We start from the raw sequence: 23,886 nt of genomic DNA, 5'->3' as shown, positions 1-23,886 counted from the left end.
CACCAGTGAAGATAACAGGTGTGTCTAAAGGGTCCGTCACACTTTGTTATTTATCTAATAACTCCGTCCCTTGGAGGTTTGGCCCTAAACATTGTTAAATGAGCCTGTTTCAATTTTCAAAACAAACTACATCTTACCAAGAGAGTGTGAAAAGGCACAAGACAGATGCTGCCGAAGCCTTTGGAGGATCTGGGGCTGCCACTTCAAATGGGCCTTCGGTGGCCAGTTTCATTTCCAGCGTCTGACTGGGGGAAGGGAAAGTCTTGCTGATACGGCAGCTGAAACCCATGGGCTAAGAATAAAGTTGGGAAGAGCCTGTGCTGTCCAAAAGCAGAGCATTTAGCGCTTGTGCTCTGAATTTGCTCCTTTGCAGGCAGGAAGGGTAGAGATTTAGTGTGTCTGGGAGAAATGTAAAAATTCGGTAAAAACAGAGGAGCCCTCATCACACTGCAACTGCAGAACCTGGAGCTTCAACAAAAATACTACACACTGCAATGCTCAAGCAGAGCTGACCATTGACTCTTACCTGTCTATGGAGAACAACAACATTTTCACAGCAAGAAATGCTCCAATTTTTGCGCCGCTTGTGACAGTTGAGCCTGGCACTGCATCCCCCACGTCCATTTCCACCAGGTCATGGCTGGTCATGGTCAGTCCATGGGGAGCACTTTTCCATGCTCCCGCTGGTTGAGCCCATCCTACACCACGTACGCAGGGACTAGGTTGGCTTCGTGCCTTGGGCTGGGAATGTTGCCATTTACTCCACAAATGCCTCTTGTTGGGTGTTCCTGCGTATGCCCATCGTTACCGCCATGTGTAAAAGTTGTCCCTCTGGGAAGGCAACTCCTCCCCAGCCCCACAGAGAGTACTGTGGCCGTGCCAAGAGAAAGGCTGGGAAATGCTGGCTCTGATGGAGTCATGCAATTCTTGTCTGGGCCACCTTAGAGGGATTGGGCTCTTACACCCTGGCAATTCCTGCTACGCCTTTACAAGAACTCAAGCAGAAAATGATCCAGGCTTGAACCGGGAACCTGATAAATACTTTCCTACCCCTTTTTTAGATACTCATTCCAGGATGATTTACTAATTATGTTTAATCTGTTCACACTCTCAACATGCCTCACATGATACATGCAGTTCCCAGTTTCAGCAGAATTATGAGACTGACTTAAATTGTTTCGTTTTGCCTTAGCTCTGTTGGATGTTGGAAATCTTGAGCCAGCGTGGCTGAGGCAGAGGGACGAGAGTAACATGCACAACTCACCACCACCGCCAAATTACTCAGAATCTTAATGCTACTTAATGGTCTCCTTTAGTCAAATCTCAATTATTTGTAGACTTGCTCCCAACAATGGGAGAGAAAATAATTTGCTTTCGTCTGGTGTTGGATGAAGCAAAAAAGCTGCTAAGAATGGAGCTTCTGAAATAAACGGCTGCTGGAGCGTGGGAAACATTAGAGCCCCAGAACTTTTGTTATTCAAGCAGTTAGCCTAATTCAGTTTGATTTATTTCATTTTATTTTATTTACCTGGCTCCCTCCTGCAATGGAGCGGCCTATAACGCACACTTGGTGCTACACAGCACCACGCAATCCCCTTGATGTCGAGAAATGCAAAGCCGCCCGCTGTGATGTGCTGGGCCCACAGCTCCTTATTTCTGGGGGCAGAAGAGTCCAGCCAGCTTTATGTACATGGTGGCCCGATTTGAGCGACACAGGACTAACTTCTCTTCTAATACTGGGGAAAACTGCACTTTTAGAAGACTCTAGTGTCTGAATTGGTGAAAATACTCACTTTATAGCCAGATAGGCTATGTGGGATCCAAGGTCTCCGTGTTCTTGAGCCTTGCCAGGTGCAGGGATGAGGAGCGAGACCCAGGCACTTGACACAAGCTGCCAACAGGATTATTTCATACCGTGAACGACACATTCAATAGAAATTAGAAAGTTTGGTGAGGAGTCCTCTCTCTCTCTCTCTCCCCCTTGATGTCTGTGATCCTGAGCACTCCTTGCCCTGGTGCTGGACCCCTGAGCCCTTCCCTTCCTCCCGAAGCCGCAGCGCTCGCAGTGTCCCACATTGGCTGTCCCCTGCTGGGAGTGCACAGCGTCCTGTGATAGAATGGGCTGAGTATAATTCTTGTATATCTTATATTAGTATCAGGATCAATACTGATTCTTTATTATTATTGTCTTACCCTATTAAATCTATTTATATTTCAACCCTCGTGTTTCCTTGTTTTCCGCGGTTCCCTTTCCCGAGTGGGGAGGGGTCACTGGGTGACAGAACAATTGTCTAAACGACAATAAATTGTTATGGGTTTTTTCAAACCAAAACCCACGGGGATATTTTGCATCGAGCAGCACAGCTGCATTGCCAGCAAGGCAGCGTTGCTCACGGTGGGCAGTGGATGCCCAGGCTAAAATGATGCCCTGTGATCGGCTGCAGCCCCGTGTCAGGAGACGGTGAGGGACCAACGCTGCCATTACTTCCCATTGAAAAGTGAATTTCTGTGAGATCCGATGCCTTTTTCTAATCAACGCTGATATTCTGATAGACCAAATCATCGCGGCCCCAGCTGTGATAACCTACAGTTCCTTCAAGCGTGAGGGCTGGCTAAAATTAAGCTAAGCAAGCACTTAAAAACCTACCCGAGTGCCTGCTACAAGACTACTTGCGGTTTTCCCTTTAAAAAAAGTAAGAGCAACCTGACGCTTGCAGATGCCCTACAGGGTGGATGGCACGAAGAAAACTTCTATTGGGCGCTTGGACTGTGCTCTGCTCGTGACTGAAACACCGTGAGCTCAGCAGAGCTCTGCAATGGATGGGTCCCAAAGCTCCTCCTTTCCTCCAAGGCACCCCAAGCACCAGTCCAGTGCTGGGCACTGCACGCATAGCCAGGGACCCCTGACTGTTGGGTCCACCTCGCTGTCCTCCTGCTCTCGCAGCTCTTCGCCCCATGGATGCGCCACCCGTCAGACACAGGGTGTCCTTGGGCAGCTTCTGAGCACACGTTGCCAGCACTGGCGGGTCACTTTGCATCATCCGAGCAAGAGGGTCTTCATTTTTTTGGGAGCTGGCAGGGAGAAGGGGATGGGACTGAAATAGGAACTTGTTTTGGGGTTAAAAGAGACCGATAAGCCTTGTGAGCCTTTCCGCTGATTAACGAAAGCCATAAAACGAACCTGGGGGGATTTGCAGGCTGAAGCGGTGCATGCCAGCAGTCTGGGGGGACCTTCCTCACGACACGTTTTCCCTCCCAGAGCAAACCACAAGCGCTGGAGCTGATGGAGCCCAGCCACACACCCCAGTCCTGGCGCCAGGAACACCCCAAATGAGACCAGTGGGATTTCACAACCCTCAGAATGATTCCCGGCCAACTTATTTCAGTGGGGAGCAGCCCCGCTGCTATTTAATGTTGTTAATGAGAGCGATTCGGGAAACTTGGCAAACTCGGGTGGCTGTTGGCTCTGACTTGGTGAGTTATTTCAATTCCTCTTTTGTCCTTCAGTAAACTACTACCTAGTGAGGTTTAGGTTCACAGCTCAACATTGTCAAGGAGATCTTAGCAAGCTGTAATGTTTAAACATGAAGAACAAGATACTTTAAAAAAAGCCGTGTCAGATGATAGTATTCGGTGGAAATCATTTGGGCACTTATCCCAGAGATTTATACACCTGCTTAATTTCAGACTGGGAGTTATTTTCCTGAATTTCAATCACAAGTGCTTTTGTGGTAAGGTTTACTAGGTGCCTTACCCTCTGCAACGCCAAAGCCTGAACTTCCAAGAAAGCGTGCCAACGATGTGCTAACAAAATGCTTCGTCCCTTCTAATGGCTGTTCCACAGGGGAGAGCAGCAGCCAGTTAATGATTTCTGCCTTCAGGATCAAATAACATATATCTGTGCCGAGACGATCTTGCATTTAACCATGTAAGGGCTGGAAACAGGGTGAGAAAAGACCAGCCCTTTAGGGGTCACTGATGTTCAACCTACAAAGCAGACAAGGTACATGTCCCTCTTCCTTCCACCTCCACTTGATGTATCTCCAAACAAGTAGGGGTAGGCCTGCGCCCTGGGCTTCTCCTGCCAAGACCTGCCATGGATGGGGCTTTACTGGTGAAGAAAACCCACACTGTCCCCACAAGGTCAAAAGAGCTTTTGGAGTATGTCTGTGTTCCATGCTGGGGGGCTGCTGGCCACAGGAGTAAGAGAAGGGACGAGGGGGAAAAATAGCTGAGGAGGGGGGAAGCCAGAGCCCTGGGTGCAAGTCTGGGTTGGGATGACCATAGCCCAGAAGTTGTGGCACAAGTGTTGCTTTGAAGGCCAGTCTGGCACATGTGGCAGAATGAGGAGGCTGAAGGTAGAGAAAAGACAAAAAGCAACTGAAGGTTGAATGTAATCTGTTGAAGACCACAGTGCGAGTGCAGCCTCTGGAGATCTGCTGAAGCAGGTTACCCCAGATCCTCCTTGCAACTGAAAGACAGATAAAAAGGAGCATCAGATGGACCCAGACATGCAATCTGGGACACCCTTCAAGTAGGGAGGGCAACCAGTGACGGTGATGAGATGCATTCAGATGGTTTCATGGAGGAAATAGCTTTGCTAGGCTCTGAGCAGTGCAACGGCAGCTCGGGACCTCCCACTCCATCCTCCAGTGGTCCCATGCATAGTTGGGTCTACTGAGCCGAGACTTGCTGTGCAGGAGGGAGGCACAGGCCCCAGTGTCCCCTCACCCCCAAATGTCCCATCACTTAATGAGACATGTGCAGGACTTGGCAGGCTCTCTGGATGCTGGGGACAGCCGGGCTTGCGCTGTGAACGCGTCAAACCCTCGCTGCAGCCAGAGGCAGTGAGAGGATCTGGAACGGCACAGAACAGTGTGTCCCTTGAGGGGGACACAGTATTTTGAGTGCAATCACAGTGCAATCTCAACGCCATCCTCACAGGCTCCAGCTGGCACCGTGTTGGTGACGGGCTCCAGCCAGTGCCGAGTGCCAGCCTTTGCTCCGTGGGCATGGGGGTGGCACGGAGAAGCGCTATACCCGTCCCTCCATCCACCTCCCACTTTCTTACCAGGTCAGGAAGAGGGAGCAGCCCATGCAAGAACCGAATGTGGCCTGTTGCATCTGTCAGTGTATTTCCAAATGATGAATTGGATGGCTCTCAGCCCTTTCGGGGTGGAAGCTCAAGAGAACAATGTGTTGGATCATCTCCGAAGGGCAGCACTGAGGAGCTCAGCCATTGGCACCAGTGGCCAGGAGAGTGCTCAACGGCACTAGACGAGTCCAAGCCTTGTTAACGGTGTCCTGCCTCATGCCAGTGGGGTCACAAGAAACCCTGACAGTGCAATTGCTTCTTCTAGAGCACGTCACTTTCTCCTGGCCTTCAGCACTAATCTTTAATTGATGCAGGCAGAGGAGGAAGCTGAATGTAACTGTGTCCAAGGTGCCTACGGTTTTGGTGCAATCCTTGCAGGAACCAAGCAAGAAGGGGAGAGGACAGGGCCAGTCACTTCCCAACAAGTCCTTGGTTTGCTCCGGTACATTGGAGGCAAGAGATCTTCATCAGCACAAGCCCCATGGGACCCCCAAATATGTGGACATCAAGCAGCCTGAGAGCAGCCTGGGAAGGTGCTGGGAGCCAGGGAGGTATCTCAGATACTTGGTGGAGGCCAAACACCACTGAAGGGGGGAATGACCAGGTGAAAACCCAGTGGTGGGAAGCGGTTGGGTTGCACTCAGCTGCATCGCTGCCTATCAGACACACAGCTTGTTCCCTTTGTGCCCCCTCCCTGTGTCGTCTCTTGTCACACCAGGGTGTGGGGACCCCCAGGCTGGTGACTGTCCTTAGCCCCGTGCCCTGGGGCTCTCAACCTTGAGCAAGCACAGGCTGTTTAGTCAAGGGAGGCTGGGCAAAGCAGCGCTGTGCCCCCAGCACCCCACAAGTGGGTGTCACCAGTGGAGCAGAGCACGGCTGGGAGGGGGCTCGAGCCCTGGGGTGCCCCCAGCACCGGGCAGAGAGGGGGGTGACCAGGGAACAGCAGGCTGGGAAGCCCCACGGCAAGAAGGCAGAGCGGGTGGGGGGCTCTGCGCGGGCCTGGCAGGAGATGCCAGTCTTCCCCCCCGCGCAGTCGGGAGTGGAGTGCGCAGCCAGCGCGGGCGCAGGGCGCCCCGCACCGTCCGAACCGCGCGGGGGCACCGCACCGCACCGCGCATCCCAGAGCACAGCGGGGCGCACCGCACCGCACCGCGCAGCTGGGCCCGGGGCGCACCGCACCGCACCGCGCATCCTGGCTGCGAGGGCAGCGGGATGCACCGCACCGCGCATCCCGAGAGCGCAGCGGAGCGCCCCGCACAGCGCATCCCGGCTGCGCGCGGAGCGCCGGCGCCCCGGCTTGGCACCCCCGGCGGCGGTGGCGGAGGCGCGGGGACACGGGAGGCGGCGGCGGAGCAGGAGGAGGAGGAGGAGGAGGAGGAGGAGGAGGAGGAGGAGGAGGAGGCGGAGGAAGGCGCGCAGCAGCGAGCCACGCAGCTTTGACGTCGCCGGGCTGCGGCTCCCCGGCTCCGGCACGTATAGCACAACGTGACGGCAACACCGCCGCCCTCCATTCACGCTCACACACCCGCACCCGCGCCCGCACCCACCGCACGGCGGAGGGAACCCCGCCGCCCCCCCAACCCACCCCCCCGCAACACCCGCCGCCCCGCCATGGGCCCGGCCGCCGCTCCGCAGGCGCGGTGAGGGCCGCTCCCGGGAAGCGCAAGAGCGAGGACGCACCTCCGCGGGCCCCCGACGCCACCTGCGCGCCCCGCGGGGGGTCCCCCCGCGCATCATGCGTGGGCCGCGGAGCTGCGATGGCATCTGATGGCCGCGGGGCGCAGGCGGCTGCGGCGGCCCCGGGAGGCGGTCGGCGGCCCCGGGAGGCGGCGGCGGCGGCGGCCGGCGCCCTGAGGGGGCTGCCGCTCTGAGGGGGGCTCGCCCCGCGCCGCTCCGCGCCGCTCCGCGCTGCGCAGGAGGAGGAGGAGGCGGAGGAAGAGGAGGAGGAGAAGGAGGAGGAGGAGGACCGGAGCGGTGCCCGCCGCCTGCCCCCCGCCGCCCTGCCCTGCGCGGGCGTGCGCGGCTCGGCCGCAGCGGAGCGCGGGGCTCCGGGCGGGCGCTGCGCTGTCTCCCACCCGCCCCCCGCGACCCCCCCGCCGGGCTGGATATGTGGATGCTCACCTGAAGATGGATGTAGCCATCGGGCTGCTGGGGCTGCTGACGGTTCTGCTGGAGGGCAGCTCCGGGCAAGGGGTGTACGGTGAGTCCGGGGCGCGGCGTGACCTTGTCGCGACTGTCGCTGGGGCGGGAGGAGGAAGGAGCGGGGGGGGGGGGGGGCGCGTGAGGGGTGTCCTCCTCCGCGGCCGCGGGGGTGGCGGGGCCCCGCTGCGCGCCGCGGGAGGCAGAGCGGAGGCAGCGCCGTTGCCATGAGACGCTGACATTGCACGGCGAAAAACGGGGAGGGGGTGTCGGAAAAGGGGCGCTTGGTCGTGGTGGGGGGGTGTCCGGCCGGTCCCGGATGGGGCCGCCGCCACAGGGCTTCTCCGCGCCCGCGGAGCTCCGCGGGGCCGCCGCACTTGTTAGCAGCGGCGCTGCCGCCCGCCCGCCCGCCCGCGGCCGCGGAGCGAGGGGCGGGGGCGAACCGCAAACTTCCCAGTGTTCCGCCGGGGGCGCGCAGTCCCCGCGGTCGAGAGGCGCGGGCGGCTCCGCGGGCGGGCGCGCAGCGGGAGCCCCCCGCCGCTCCGCTCCCCTGGTCTCCCCCCGCCGTCGCCCCGCTCCCCCGGCCTTCCCCCCCCCGGCAGTGACTTGCAAATCGCCTCCGCGGAGCGGGACGCGAGGGGTCCGCGGAGCGGGGCGGCCGGCGCCGAGCAGGCGGCATCCCCTGCCGCCCCTGTCAGCAGCCGGGTCCTGGGCAGCTGCGCGGGGTCCGGCGCTGGGGCCGCGGGTCTTGTTGCTTTCCCCCCTTCTTCCCCCGCCTTCCCTAAGTTGGCGCCGTTTCGGCGAAGCCCGGAGCAGCGGGGGGGAGCCGGGCGCCCCGCCGGACCGCGCTGCTGAGCGGCGCGGACGCCGCCCGGTGCGCCGGCCCCGGCCCCAGTGATGGCCCGGCCGCGGTGATGCTCCGAACCCGGTGATGCCCGAGCTACGGTCCCGGCGATGCCCCGGCACCGCTGTTACCCCGGCACCGCTGTTGCCCTTGTCCCATTGATGCCCCGGTCCTGGCGATGACCTGACCCCGTTGCTGCCCCGGTCCCGGTGATACCCCGGTCCCGGCGATGCCCCGGCCGCGGTGATGCCCCGGTCCCGGCCATGCCCCGGCGATGCCCCGGTTACGTAAGCGGCGCGGCGGGGCTCGGCGGCGCGGTGCGGTGCTGCGCGGTGCGGTGCGGTTCTGCGGGGAGCGTTGTCTCTGGTACTCGGTGTTGAGGAGACTTGATGAATTTGCCAGTAAATGCTTCGTTTGACACCCGCTCCTTCGAGCCCCCGCGCCTGTTTCACCACTGAAATATTTCCTTCCCACCAGTAATGCATCCCCATCTAGAGGTGTACTCCCCCCCCAACCCCCTTTTTTTATTTTTAATTTTGCAAAATTTCAGTGTAATTGAAAATGTGCGAGGGGTTCTGCTCGCAGTGGCTGGGTTACTAACGTGCAGATCTCGGCAGCGGCAGCGCCGGGGCTCCCTGCCTTCCCCGACACACAGGCACATATTGTTGGGTGTGCTGGAATAGCAACCGCTGTCGGGAATAGAAAAGAGCTTGTTCAGGCAGAGCGTGTTTTGTGGGGGCCTACAGGAAAGGGAGCTCTTGCCCTAGCCTGAACGCCGGCATCCGTGCACGGCCGATGTCACTTGCAGATTTGTAGTAAGACTTTTGTTTGGCAATGATGCGTTTTCATCCTGTAAAATGTGACGCCTTTTTTTAGGTTAAGGACGATGGGTGAAAGGCTGGGGCGGGGGGGGGGGGAGTGGTGTGAACTCAGTCATATGTGGCTGTGCTATATTTGAAACCCCGTTTCCTGGGAATTTGTGTTTCTTCATTGACTCCCGATTTGAGAAAGCCAACAGAGCTCTGCCAAAGGAAAAAAAAAAGGCTCCTGGCAGCCTGGAGCGCCTTGAAGAGCTTGCTCTGTGCACCAGGGCCATTTTGAGAAAGGAGGATTTGAAGGGAGTGCCCTGAGTTCCATTAGCAAACATGAGCCCCAGCCTGGGGGAAGGAGCCCGCTCAGTCCTTGTTGCTTTGGGAAAAATAGGTTTGTGGGATTTGAACAACTTTTTTTTGTCCCTTATTGAAGATTTCCAGATCCTCACAGCTCTGCTTCCAAGAGTGGAGCACTTAGGAATATGCCTTGCTGACTTAACCCACTTGTTCCCTGCTTTTGTGCCAATAATGCAATGCCGGTGTCCCCTCTGAGACCGTGCAGAGCCCCAGCAGCCTCCTCCGTAAGGAAGGCTTGGGGTGTTGCTCCGTTTCGTGAGCCAAAAGAGCATGCTACCGTGTCTGGCCATTATCCCCGAGCCCTGCTGCCCTCTCCAGCCCCGCACGGAGAACTTGCCGCTTTGCAGGTCACATCCTTCAGGTGCCGTCTGCCACTCTGGCTTCTCACCGCTGCCTCCCGTTGAGGCTGTGTCTCATCTGCAGGAGGACGTGTGTCCCCGGGACGGAGTCTGGCTCGGGATGTGCACTGCCCGAGCTCCACCTGCCTGCTCTCCGGCACTGCTCGCGCCGATGCTCGGCTCTCACACTCCGGGATGTGAAGAGAGGGTCCGCTCGGCTCTGCCCTGTGCCGGCACAGCGCCTGGCATGGCAGCATGCACATCCACCCAGAGCAGCAGCGCTCCAGACATGTTTGGGTGCCTTTAAATGCAAAATAAATGGTCCGCATTTGCTTATTCCTAATTAATACAAAAAGCAGATTAATGTCCCGTGATGTCTGGCTGTACATTCACTGTTAACTTTCCTCGGGTTCTTCTGAATAGGAAAGCTGCGATTAAAAAGTCAGTGGCTCGTACAGCTGAACCTAAGGGGGAACTGGGGTGCCGACACTGGGAACAGTTTCCCAAGAGCAGGTCAGTGATGGAGCCAGGGCAGATGCCCACCGTCTCCTGCTCCGTGCTGCTTCAGGGGATGGGGGAAGAGCAGAGCTGCTAAAATCCCCGGCGAGACGTCCCAATTCCATCTCTCCGCTTTGCCCAGCTTGTTTTCTTGGCGAAACAATCTAGAAAAAAACTTAAGTGCTGTATGCACTTTTCCTCCCCTTTAAATTATGCATGCCTTGCACTGTTAATAAAGCAGAAAATGTAGGTATTCAGAACATGATCGTTATCCTTTCACCGAACTTCAAGTTACCAGCGAAGAAATGGCTAAATGAGAAGGCCGACGTGGGCACGGAGTGTTTTTAAGCAGATAAGCTGCAGCTCATCAAAATGTGGGAGTTTTGTGAGAGTGTGGAGCAGATTTCCGTGCCTGTTTCCCTGGTGCCGAACTGGGGGGGGGGGCTCACTGGGGACCTGGGGTTTGGGCGCTGAGGTGCACGGTGGCCCCGGGGTCCCACCTTGTGCCCTGCAGAGCGGGGAGTGAACGTCTGGGAATGAGCCTGCAGAGCTGGCACTGCCTGCTGGGTGGGGGCCGGAGGGATGCCCAGGGAGCAGGGGTGGGGGGGCCACGAGGAGCGATTGCTCCGGTGTCAGAGCTGGAGCTGGGAACTGTTTCCCAAATACACAAGTTGCCAAAGTAACTGGGAGCAGCTGCGGTACCCACTGGGAGAGGTGCTGCTGCACCCATGGGGGTGTCGTACATGGGAGTGCAGCCCCCCCCCAGGACTGGGAGCAGCCTCTTCTGCCGCATGGCTTCCCTGGGGCCATATTTTGCATGTTTTACCCACTCCTTGCAGAGCTTTATAGTTATTTCCCCATGAGTTCAGCTGGAAACAAGCAGGGCAGCTGCTGAGGGCAAGTTTTTCACGTCTGTAAAACCCAGGTATGTGCTGGGGAAAAGTGCGTGCGCGCGATAGTCATCCCTCTGTGTGCCCCCTCACTGTGCTTTATACCGACTCCTGTACGGAAAAGTGCTCAACATCCCGCCTGCAGATGCGGGATAACATTAGGATGGCTCTAAGCGCTGCCGGAGAGCCAGCAATTGCAAATGTAAGGAGTATCCACCGTGCTCAGACATGCCGAGGCTCTGCCACCGAGGCTGCAAAGTGTTGGGAGAAGCCACCGTTGCTAAGGGAATGACTGGGATTTTTGTTGCTGGTACAAAGTAATGTGGAAGCATAGGTATTTATGGTATTAAATGTCAGAGAGAGATTGTCCTTGTTCCTCGTGCCGAGCGTAAAATGTTATCCAACGGCCTTAATTTTTATTACCGTTGCACGTTTTAGAAAGGAGCAGGTTTGGAAATGGGGAACCCGAAAGCTGGAGCTGGCAGCTTGATTGGGGTCTGGGGAAGCGCTTTGTATCCCCGGGGAGGTGGAGCAGGGTCACGCAGTGTCAGGAAAGATCTTCCGTCGCCTCCGGCTGCCTCTTTATAATGACGATGATTATTTTGTGGTACGCTCAGCTCCCCGGGAGGGATTAATGACTGCTGGCATCAGAGCTGGGAGTGTCTGCGTGCCGCTGCTGACCTGGCCTTTCCCTAACGCTTGCCCTGGTTGAATAAGGATGAAAGAAGGGAGGGAGGGGAAAAAAAAACCCAAAACCCTCAGAGCAAGAGTGTTTTGCCTGTCAGAAAGGCCAGTTGCTGTTTTCTGCTGGCCAGGGCGGCCTCCGGATCACCGGCCCCAGATATCACTGCGGCGGCGCGGGGATGGAGGGTGTTTCTGTGTCTTGTCCAGGTGTGAACGCGGGCATTTGTGTGGGGCTGGTTTCACCCCGCACAGTTCGGGATGTTGTGCGAGGCAAGCGCGGCGGCCCCCCTGGGAACAGGGGAGGAATTACGAGGTGCCACAGGGGCCGGGGGCTCGGGGCGGCTGTGAGCTCCTCCACCGCCCACTTCGGGAAGTTTTGCGGGAGCCAACGGCTCCTTGAGAGCTTGAGTCCCCGAGAGGGATCTCCTCCTCCCTCGCACGCCGCAGATGTTGACACTGGGATTCTGGCCGTTCTCTGAGATGAACTTGGGCTTCAGCAGCTAAACCTGGGAGCGTGCAGAGGCAGGGAAAGAGCCGTCCTGCCTCCGAGGGACAGCCGAGCCATTGGGATCGACTATGCTCCCGCTGTTCTGAGTTGTGGCACAGGTAAGGGGCTGTGCAGCAGCCGGCATCGCGGGAGCCGGGGATCCTGGTGTCTGGGAGGGCCGGGCTGTGCATGCGGGGGGCTGGTTTTGCGCTGGGGTACGACAGTTTGGGGTCGAGGGGTGCAAACGGAATCAAATTGTAAACTTGCTCAGTAGTAAACGCGTGGGAGAAGATCAGCAAGGGAGATTAAACCCGACTCCAGCTCTGCGGAGTCCATGCAGAAGCTTCCACCAGGTTTCGTGTGTCCCGGGATGCGTGTGGCAGCTCAGATCAGTCCTCCTGGCATGCAGCGAGCTGCCTCCTGCTCTGCTGGACGGGGCTGTGGCACGTCCCGTCCTCACCGGAGCCACTGATGCTCTTTGCATCTCTGGTCAAAATGTTGCCGTTGACTCTGCTTGAGGGAGATTTGGAGGAAATCTGGTGGCGAGGAAACAGTCTTTAAACAAATAAAAGAAAAGCTCTCCTAGCTCAGAAGAGTAAAATCCAGTTTAATTAGAATTAGTCAGATGAAGTGCTGGGGAGGAAGGAAACAGATGAATGATTAAAGCTCAGTTCTGTCTGCTTCTCTTCTCAAATATTTTGTGGGACCTCCTTCGGTGAAGGGCTGATCTGCTCCCTGCATGCATGGCAGTGCCAGCCTATAGGGGGGTGTGTGTGTATTTATATATATATGTACTCTCATAGGGCACTGGGTCTTCTGCAGTATATTCCTTCTCCAGTGGAAAATCCCCTTTTGGATGGGAGACACCCAGCCATGGCCACGCAGGAAGCAAATGCCGTCGCGGAGGATGCTCCCTGCTTTCCCCTGCCAGTGCCGTCACTCTCCCTGACTCCCATGGGCTCAGGGCCATGAGCTGTTTCTTAAACCATGTTTCTGAAACCTGGGAAAGACTTTTTTGGGGGAAAGGGGTTTTTGAGAGCGGCTATCCAAGGGAAGGCAGTTCCGTCGGTCCCCACCACCCAGGTCTGACCCAGGGCAGGCGTTTGGTGTTTGCCGTGCTGCCACGCCATCGCCGGCTGGAAAAGCCCTCCCTCGTAGCCACGCCGAGTCCCCACGACTGGCTGGCTCCCCGTTAGGTCCCTCAATTTATCATTTTATAGACCCTCTTTCCAATTTCACATTATGTCTGTATCCGGCTGAATTATTTCCTGCCATTTCCATAAATAATGGCCTCGCTAAATATAGCTGAAAATGGACGGAACTTGGTTTGCTATTCTCAGACAGATTTTGAAGCCCGACTCTTCTGGAAGGAGGACTTTCTTTCAAGACACAGTGGCTTCCCGGGAGCTGGCGGCCCATCCTGGGAGATACCTCCTTCCATGAGTGCTTCTTGCATCCATGAAAGGTTGAAGGACCAAGTGGTTGCCTTGAACATCCTTACAAGCCCATATCACTCTTGGCAGCATTTCGCTTGATTTTGACGTCTGTTTGTCCCCATTGCTTGTTGCCGGCATATTTGGATACCAGGGAGGTTTGTCATCTGGAAAACCTGACCTGAAGAGGAGGAAGACCTGAAAAGGTCTTGTGAGGGGGGACTAGAGGAGCTCCATGTGCTAAGGTGGTTAAGACTGAATGAGGTAGTTAAGAAGGGAGATAAATGTATATTATAATTATTTCAGGAAGGAATAGGCAGGCAATGGTGAAGAGCTACCTCCAAGCAGCCACCTAAGGTGTTGGAGGAGCCAACAGCAATCACTTGAAGAGAGCTTGAGGTCGGTCTCTTCTCCCAAGTAACATGTGATAGAACAAGAGGAAACAGCCTCAAGTTGCGCCAGGGGAGGTTTAGGATGGATATTAGGAAAAATTTCTTCACTGAAAGGGTTGTCAAACACTGGAACAGGCTGCCCAGGGCAGTGGTGGAGTCACCATCCCTGGAGGTATTTAAAAGCCGGACAGACGTGGTGCTGAGGGCCATGGGTTAGTGGTGGGTTTGGCGGTGTTAGGTTGATGGTTGGACTTTATGGTCTGAAAGGTCCCTTCCAACCTAGATGATCCTATGATTCTATGATGTGAAGTTACCAAAGCCCACAGTGGACATAAGGATAAGATTTTTTTAACAGCTGGGGTAATTAGCTGTTGGAGCAGCTAATCCGAGAGATGTGGTGGACTCCCTGCTGTCAAACATCTTTGATATACAAGCAAATGTTGCTTCTTGAATTGGCGAGCTCGATACAGGTGGGGATTGCTGAGGGAAATCTCTGGCTCATGGATGTGTGGGAGGTCAACACGGATGAGACCCATGCTCTCTCCTGGCCTCAAACTCTAGGAAGCAGTTAATCTATTTTTAATATATCAAAGCAGTGATCAGAGTAATATATGTTACTTAGCAAAAGGTCTGGGCTTTAATTATGTCATTAATACATTACATGATTAAAACACCGTGTACCCTTCAGAGTTCGGTGCATGAAATGCATCCGTAGGTAACTCTTTGCATGGGAAAAGAGGAGAAGATGGGATCAAGGGCCCACAGTGGGTGCTTCTCTGTCGCTGGCAGAGATGCCCTGTGAGGACAGGAGGATACATACCATCTGTATGCTGCTTACTGGGAGCCTCTTAGAATCATACAATCGTAGAATCTTCACGGTTTGAAAGGACCTTTGAGATCATCGAGTCCAACCATACACACACAAAAAACCCCAAATCCCTACAATCTCTGCCACTAGGGCACGCCCTGAAGTGCCTTATGGCTTTTAGCATCTCCATCATCTCCCCTGTGATGATAGCGATTAGTGTCTTCACCTTCTCTTCTCCGGGCTGCACGTCCCTCCACTTTCTGCCTGTGCTGTTGCTAATACAGCCCAGGACGCAGCTGGTTTTCATCCCTGCGGGCGCGTACCAAAACCTTCTCTGTAGAGACACTTTCTCAGCGTGTCTCATCGCATGGGGTTGTTCTCTCCCAGCTGCCGGACCTTGTGTTTGTCCGTAATGAAATTCAGGATTTTTTTGTCAGCCCATTTCTCCAGCCTGTCCCGCTTTTTGGGTTTCCCCATCCATTCTCTGTGTTCCTGAGCCACATCTCTATATTGTCCCCGTCCCCAGAGTGGCACGGTGCTCTGAGCATGTCCCCGGGGAAGAGGAGATGCTCTTCCGAGCACAGGGGAACGTGACCAGCCCGATGCTTTGACTCTTGCCTCATGCTTGTAAAGAAAAGTCTGGTTTGCATTCCCAGTTCACCACGCTGGGACTGGTTGAGGTGGGATGAACCCGATAGAGATGGCACATCTCAGGGCAGCTCAGGGGCGTCCTGCAGGAAGAAGGTCTTCGCCTGAGTGAACGTGGGCGTGTTTTGGCTGCAGGTCGTTCTTTTGAATATGTGGCATCTTAGTGTACTTCTGTTAAACTAAAAATCCTTGTGAATATGCTCGCAGCATGATGGGTGCTGGAACAAGAGCTGGCTGTTGAAATGTGCTCGGTGGGAGTAACGTGGTGGAGAGAACTGGGGTGATTTGCATTCTGTAATTAGACTAACCCAACCGTTCGGAGAAGGATGAGCCAATCTGATGAACTGATTAAATAAAAAGTCATTGAGATAATGTTTATAACAACAACGCACACACTTTATCCAGCCTCTCCTGCCTTAATAGCTCTTTTCTTGTAAATGTGACCTCTTTTCTAAGAAAATTATTTGCATTGTTAACAATAGTATTTAATAAAAAGAAGTACCTGGATACTCGAGAAACTCCAGGATTTCCTCGAGAGTCAAAAAAAAAGGATCTTTATCATCCCAGCTGTGCAATCTGCTCTCTCTCTTGTGTTGGAAAGGGGAGAAGTGTGTGGTTGAGGGGCAGGAGAAAGGGGAAAAGAGGAAGAGGATGGTGGTGGCTCTCTCCCGTGCCCTCACTGCATCCCCACGCCACATCCCGTCCTCCATCAAACCGCCCGCTTCCATCGTGTCACTGCCCATCCTGGGCATGCCACCAGCTTTGCCCTGAGCTAAAAACGTAAAGGTCATTACAGTTTAGGGCCCAGGAACCCGGATTATGAATTAGCAAATAAATGAATATTTCCTGGTGGAAGGAGCCGAAGGCATCAGACTGCCCATCTGATTAATAGCTGTTTTTCCCTGAAGGTGGAGTCACTCTGCTCTTCTGGGTGTTGGAGTGCTTGCTTTTGTTTTTTTTTTTTTTTTTTTGCTTAGCATTATATTGATGGAATATAAAGCGATAAAGTGGTCTTGACAGCGTTAGACTGCAAGGGTCAAAGCAGCCAGGGAGCGTTGCTACAGTAGCTGTTTTAGCCCAAGTTTTGCCCCAGAATTCTGCCTCCTCAAACGATGGGGCAAACTCCTCCTTTCCTTGCGAGGCTGATTCTGGACCTCCTCTGGCAGAGGGGTAAGATGCAGACAGGAGGGAAACAGCAGGATTCTGTGCAGCTGCCGGCATCCCATACACCCAGCTGCCATTCACTCTGCTCCTTAGTTCAGTTGCCAGCCAGAGCTTTTCCCCATTCCCTCAGTTATTTTTTTTTCCCCTTTTCCCCACATTGCTGCCAAAGAGAACTTTGTCAATCAGCCACTTTCCTTGCAACCTGCCCCCAAAACTGAGCGCAGCCTCCCTTTTTTTTCTTCCACACATCCCCCAGGCTGCCAATCCAAAGCCGGTTGCCGAGCTCGTTACAAGGGGCACATGTGCAGCCCCACAGCTGGAATTAATTCTGATATTACTTAAAGCAAGGCCAGGCTGGTAACTTGCTTTGCTTCCCAAAGGGGCTGTGAGCAGCCTTGGGGTCAGTTGGCAAAGCTGTGGTGTGCCAGTTCCTCTCCTCTTCCAAATGTGAGTTGTTTTTTTTTTTCTTCTTCTCTTATTTCATTGAAATGACTCAATTGCCTGGAGGGGGGAAGGAAAAGGTGGGAGGGGGAAGTCAGTTCTTTCTTATATGTGCTGTATAATCAAATTAAAATGTGGCTGGGGAGGCGGCTTCTTTGTTGTGGTGCTCAGTTCTTCTGTGGGCCCTTGAAGAGAGGTCTGTAGGGATGCTCTGGTCCCAGCATCTGTGCCTGATCTGCTATATGCTTCTCCAGGTTATCTTGTGCGGTGTTTGACTGAATTCCAGGGAGGAAGAGTTAAAAATGATGCTTTAAGCAGAGTGCCTGGGACGTGCCTGGTCTAAGTTCAGTGGGGTTGGACCTGGGGCAAGAGGAGATACATGGTGGTTTTTTTTGATAAGCAGTAACTTCTAAGAGTTGCAGGAGTTATCCCAGGTGGTCAGAGCGTTTTGACAAAGTGGAAATGTGCTGGGGGTTATTCTGTTTTAAGGTTGTTGGTTTTTTGTTGGTGGTTGGTTGTTTTTTTTACCTGCATGAGTGCTTTTAATATAAAAACAGAAGAGAATTTTCAAACAGGAATTTCAAAATGAAAAATTGAACTGTTTCACTTGAGAAAAGTCAAAGCATCTACATGTCTTCCAGTTATTCAAAAATGCTGTCAGGAATTCATGGAATATGTCAGGTTTTGGATTTTACCTTTTTTTTTTTTCTGGAAAAAGGCTTTGTGGGAGGAGAGGGGGGAAAAAAAATGTCCCCCTTGAGCTTACATAGCAGTGAGCCATGTCTGGTATGTTGTGTCAACGAGAAATGAGCTGATCTCTGATCATATCCAAGAAAACCTGACCCTTTTCAGTAATTTCTCCTCTTATAATATGATTGTACGTGTGCCATCAGCTTCCGTTGTACTGACATTTGGAGTGATCTATTTTCCATGAGCAAGACTGTTGTAACTCCTTGGCGCTCTTTGTGGCTAGAGGTCAGACCCAGCTCATGATGCCAGCTGGGTTTTGTCTAGCCTGGAGTGTCCCGTTGTATTGCCATGCCGATTAATTGATTATCAGCTAATCCATTGTGTGAGACTGTAAATGCTAATGGAGATGGGGATGAAGAATTGTTTGAGGTGTCCCTTCCCATGTAGAAGCTGGGATGTCTGTCTCAGTGGAAAACAGGACTGAAATGATTAATGTGTAAGAATAATCCTTTTCCATATTCACAGGGCATGACTTAACTGGTGTTGGTATCAATGCTGGGAATGTTCAGCCAGTGCCTGCTCTCAGCCAAGTGCATATTTCCATACAAACAGAAGATCCCCTTTGTAACCTGCGGTCAACCAAGTTGAAGAGCTTTTCACTAATAGGCTATGAGAGTGCTCATCTGAGGCAGAAGCTCTCACATTTTGTAGTTAGTGTAATTAATGTATATGTTATGCCTTATAGGAAAGCTTAACTTTACCGCAGGCACCTAAAAAAAAAAAGGGAATTTTACTGTCATAGCTAAATATTCTCATAAAGAGAGCGTTTTGTTGCCCACAGCTACTCTATACTCAAGCAAGTAGAGTCCTCAAACTTCAAGGGATTTTATAAGTGTAATACCAATACTCTGCAACTAAACTCCCATCCAGCAAAGTCCGATGGGATTTCACTAATGGGCTTTTCTATCCCCCCAGCACTCACGTAGGAGCCCCCTGAGAGCATTTTCCTCGTTGTGGTGCGATGAGTCAGAGAGAGGGGAGTGGAGTTTCTGGGTATTTTTGCTTTAAGGATTATGATAAGTTATGTGAGTGATGCATAGACTTAGGGCAAGCATGAGAAATGTGTGTTTAACTAAGGAATAGGTGTGAGTCCTTCTATGCTCACCAGCCAAGGTCTGAAATCCTTCGCTCCTGGGTAGTTCTTCATGTTCCTTTTGCAGCTGATGTTCTGGAGAAACGGTGCCATGTGTTCTGCCTGAGCTGTTCAGGTAATAGTGAATATGGACAGGGAAACCAGAAGACTGGGTGTTCTGCTACCTATGGACAGCATTGTCTTGCCCCAGTATGAGATAAGCTGTCTGGTGAACCCTGGAACAAAGCTGGGGAACACCAAGTGTGGAAACACAACAGGGTGATATTTAGATGTGGGTACTGCTGTTTCTAAAGGCCTTCATCCTCTTGGCTGGCTGATGTGGCTAAGAAGTACTTGAAGCTTAGCTGGCAGGTTCCTTCACACCAGTGACTTGTCCATGATGGGCTGGTAGCCAGGCTTGTTGAAATGTGGGAGACTGATCCATGAAGGCAAGTATAGTCTTCTTGACCAACCCAGGTGTTGCAAAAGTGACCCAGTGTTCACATGGCAAACAGGATTTGTATTTAAAAGACTTGCAGCTCCAATCTCTGGAGCTTTTGTATGGTTGTCTTGGTGCAAAAATGTCCAGTTCACTGTCTGCAGCAAAACCCCTTGTAGCTGGGAGCGAGGAAGATGCACAACGGCCTTCTCTTACCAGAGTTCGGTTCCCCACTCCTGCCTGTGATATACTCTTCTAGGTAGGACCAAAGCTCATCCGCTCCCTTATGCGGTGCCACATCTGCATGGTGTTCAGCTGGCCAGGCTGGGAGAGGATTTACCGAAGTGCACTGCCATGAAATGGCTGTATTTGTGTTCAGAGACTCTACTGTAGGCGAGTTGTTCTTGCAGAAGTGAGCCCTGCTGGTTTGCATCCCATGGGAGACCCGAGTTTTGTCTTGGCACAGGAGGGTACAGAGAGGAAACCTTGGAGCCACCCAAGTGCACTGAGTCAGCCAAGAGGAGGGTGGGAGAGGGCTGAGACCTCTGGGCACTGCTGTTGTGTGTCAGATGAATAATACTTCTGTCTGAGTGACTCCAGACTTCCTATAAACAAAAATCAGTATCTTGCCCTGGTATTGTTCTCTTTATTAATGGCCCTGGGTCAAAGCAATGGACAAATGTGTGGACAGTGCGGAGCTGCCTTGCCGGGTGCCATGACCAGCACTCCTGGTGTCTTCCAGGGCTGGTGGAAGTTCAGAGCTCTGGGCTTGGCTGGTTTCTCTCCACTTTTCCCTAACTGATGGTTAAAAATGCAGCATGGATAGTGCACGGGAGGAAACATAGCTCTGAGCCCAAAGTCTCTCCAGTACCAATGCCGTGGGCGAGCAGGGTTTCTCACCTCTACGTTGCTATTGGTGTGGAAGCACTCTCTCCATCACAGGCAAAAGTGGCTATGGAGGAGCTCAGCCTGTGCTGGGAAGCTGCTGTGGGAGCTGTCAGTGCTGGCAGCTGGTATTTGTAGATGACACCTCTCCTCCAAGGCAGCAGCCCAGCCTTCCTTTTTCACTCTGGGTACAAAGCACGATGGTGCTGGTGTGGCGGATGGTGGCTCCAGAGAAGGTGTTGGGGAGCAACTGTGTGCTGGATACGTGACTGTTGTGAATGGGAGGGGGAAATACCTGAACTGTGGGGCTGTGAATTCAGCCCTTGCAATGATTTCTATGATCTCTGCTACTGATATATCCTGTTGCTAATGCTGCCCAGCAGGACTGAGCAGCCTTGCTGGGCTTCCATCAAATGCTGGTGTCTTGGTGGTCTGTAATCTTTGAATGGTCCAAGTGTGTTAAACCAGATGCTGGCCATCCCCAGTTCGTGTAGCCTCTTGGAGCAGGGCTGACCTTCGTTGGTTGGTGTCTTGGTTTCTGCAGCTGGGGGGGATGTGTGTATCCAGGCAGGCAGAAATAAAGCAGATGGGAATGAGTGGTAATGAGGACAGCTGAAGATTAATCAGTGGGTCAGCAGTGCTCCACCATTGAGAGTTGCACAGCTGTAGCTAATACAGGAATAAATTAAATTGTAACAGTAGTTAGGATTGGTGTTGAAAACCTGCTCCACAAATTGGCTGTGCTGTCAAATATGTCAAGAGGGGAACCTGTCTATCATTGTCCCCATTTAAAGTCTGGTTTGGTTTTAGGGTCTTGTGTTTAAAAAGGGGTTAAAACCACTTTAACTATTTCAGTGCCAACAAGGGGAAGAATTCAGCACAGAAAAGCCTTTAAAAGTTTGTAAAAACTTTTACAGGTTGCTCAGAGAGGTTGTGACATGTTCATCTTCGGAGATACTCAAAAGCCATCTGGACATGGTCCTGGGCTACTGGCTCTAGGCGGCCCTACTTGAGCAGGTGGGCTGGACCAGATGATCTCCAGAGGTTCCTTCCAGCCTCAACCATCCTGTGATTCTCCATGAGCACTGGCCCAAAAGGAACTGAAGTCCCTACAAGAACAGTCCTGCTTTTCCATTTTCTTCAACTTTCTTTTCTCTAAAGCCAGCAAGTACAGGTGTTGTGGTTTAGGTCTCAAACTGGGACAACAGTTAATGTTCCCATTGCCATGGGGAGATCAAGAAAAAGGAATGGAAGAACAGGTATTGGCATGATTTCTACTATGGCACAGGATGACAAGAATTGGAAAATCCTGCTTTATTTTTTATGCTGTCAAAACATTATGGCTAAAATTGCCCTGGCAAACTAATTTTAACCGCATGCTGTTATGTATTTTTTGAGTAAGGCTCACTGCAAAGTGAGTCTCCAAGTGAGCATGCCTTGTGGCTGTGCCCCCTCCAAAGAAAACGGTGCTGTGGGGCCACCTTAGGATGTGGTTGTTGAGGGACACTTTGACTGTGTGGCTGTGGTGGGTGTGTGGGTGCTGGTGGGTGGCCTGTGGCTCCTACTGCTGCCAGGTAGTCCCATTTGGTGGTCACTCCTAGGTTGGGGGGGGAGGGGAGGGGGGGAAGGTTAGCAAGATAGCTTGTGCCAGTGGGGGGGAAAAAGTGAGCCAGCCAGGTAGGGAAATCCATAAAAGAAGAGTAAACCTACTGGTGTGATGAGCGGGGAAGTGCTCTGCTCGCACCAGGGCTCAGCACATTGGCATTCTGCTGTAAAAGTTGCACGTTTCTAGAATTATTTCATTATTTATCCATTGCAGTGGAATTCTTCTCTTACATTTTTGTTTCTTAATGGGAAGTCTGTGGCTGCTCTCTGCTATCGCTGGGCTTCCTAACATGACTCTGGAGTACCCATGTCTCTGTCAAACTGTGTGTACTTGGACGTGCCCAGATGTGCTCACAGCATTAATCCCAGGGGGTCTGGCTGCAGGAAGCCTGGCTGAAAGCCAGCTCATCGTGTGGGGCTGTGCTGCTTGTGCCATTCCCAGGAAGGGCAATGGGAGCTGAGGGCCGCACATTAAGGAATCAATTCCATAATCATCATGTGGACAAACCCCACCAGGTGCTTTGTTGGCACATGTGGTTCCTTAGCCAAGGTGGTCTCTATTTCATAAACCTCTACTGACTCACCAGTGGTTTTGCTATTGCAGGAAGGAATGTGTGCTCCTTCCTTTCTTGCATCCTTCGGATAGTGAATGCGCAGCACTTGGCTGCGTGTTCTGTGGTTATTAGCTTATAAAGCACCATGTGGAAGAATATTAAATAAAGCCCTGGCTTTTTTTTCCTGACTCATGTTGGCTGATGGGACTGGTCCTTCTGAGGATGGCAGTTGTGTGTTTGTGGCCTCTCTGTTGTAGAGTTTGCGCCATGTCCCTCTTGGAAGGGTTGATGCACAAGAAGGACTAAGGGTCTATAAAACAGAACTGGACTTCTGCTGCCTGCAGGGCCGTAGTTTAACGTATTCCCAAATCAAGGAGCTCTCAGCAAGGCTCGTACTGGTGCTGTGCTGTCTGCACAGCTGTCTGCACAGCACATGCCTTGGTGGCAAGGGCTGTCCCCAGGCGTGATGCTGTACTCCCCAGCTTTTGGGTCACTGCCTTCCAGGAACATATCTCCGGTTTTGGATGTTCCCTTTCCATGCTTAAATTTGCCAGTTACACCTGCAGTGTTAATATTTGGTCGCAAAAATCAGGTGTGTGTGTGAGGAGGTGTTTGGTTCAGTCATATTAAAAGTATATGATTTTGCTGGTGGAGCAAATCAGATGTGTAATACACAAATCAGATGTGTAATAATGAATGCTGAGGATGATCTGGTGGGGTTTTTAGAAGCAATTCATTATAGCTTTTGAAGTTTCAGCCCTTGGCTCCCTGGTGTTGTTAAATATAAGATGTTGCCTAGAGAAGCTGTTGTGCACTGGAATATGAGGTTTACCCTGGCTAATCCTTATGTGTGTGCCTCATGATTGGGTTGCTGAGGAGGTAGCTGTGTCTTGGGGAGGATGTGTGTCGTGTCTGCCAGCTGTGGTCCAGCTGTGCAGCACTGGTGCTCGGCTCCTGGGATTCGTGCTGAGCCCAGCCAGAGCTCGGTGCTGATGTGATGGGGATGAGGGGAGCCTGGAGCCACCTGTAGTGATGCTTCCCAGTGTTATTTTAGCAAGACCTTATTCTTGTGTCCATCTCTTCTTGCCTTTGCCTTCTCTCTCTCAGATCCCATCTTTGATAAACCACTTGGGACCTTTTCCGTGTTCTCTGTCGGAGGTTTAACCTCCGTGGCCTGTGGAGTTTGCTGTTTGCCTGCCCCAGTGCAGGGAGTTTCGGTGCTGCTCCCTCGCTGTGCAAGATGCCTCAAATATCCCCAAAGGATCCAATCTCCTGCGCTGCTGAGAGATGCCGATGTGTGTTGTGCTAGAAAAGTTTCTAGTTTTAACTAGTTTGAGATTACCGTGGAGTAAGAACAAAATCATATGCGGAATTAAGATGCTCTTAGGCTTGATTTTTCTCAATTAAAATCTCAAGTTTACAGCTGCGCACTTGGAGCAGGAAATGCATTTTTCCACTTAAGAGTACGCCTGTGTCCTTAACTTCATAATTGTAAGACTGTGTTATTATACATTAAAAGGTTAATAAAACTTACCTAAAGCACGGGGGTTT

The 23,886-nt window shown here is 52.8% G+C and overlaps 1 protein-coding gene across 1 annotated transcript in view; it reads left to right on the top strand.

Annotated features, from left to right (window-relative positions):
• Positions 1–7,210: 7,210 nt before the first annotated feature.
• The window catches only part of MDGA2 (MAM domain containing glycosylphosphatidylinositol anchor 2), a 365,679-nt gene continuing 349,003 nt past the window's right edge, over positions 7,211–23,886 (top strand). The window contains exon 1 of the mRNA XM_054201390.1: positions 7,211–7,295. Within this exon, the coding sequence (XP_054057365.1) occupies positions 7,223–7,295 (73 nt within the window). The 5' untranslated portion in view covers positions 7,211–7,222. The remainder of the gene's footprint in view (positions 7,296–23,886) is intronic.

The sequence above is a fragment of the Rissa tridactyla genome, chromosome 4, assembly GCF_028500815.1.
Source record: "Rissa tridactyla isolate bRisTri1 chromosome 4, bRisTri1.patW.cur.20221130, whole genome shotgun sequence".
NCBI classification, from domain to species: Eukaryota; Metazoa; Chordata; class Aves; order Charadriiformes; family Laridae; genus Rissa; species Rissa tridactyla.
The sequence above is the reverse complement of the archived record's forward strand: the minus strand, read 5'-3'. Positions and strand labels throughout refer to the sequence as shown.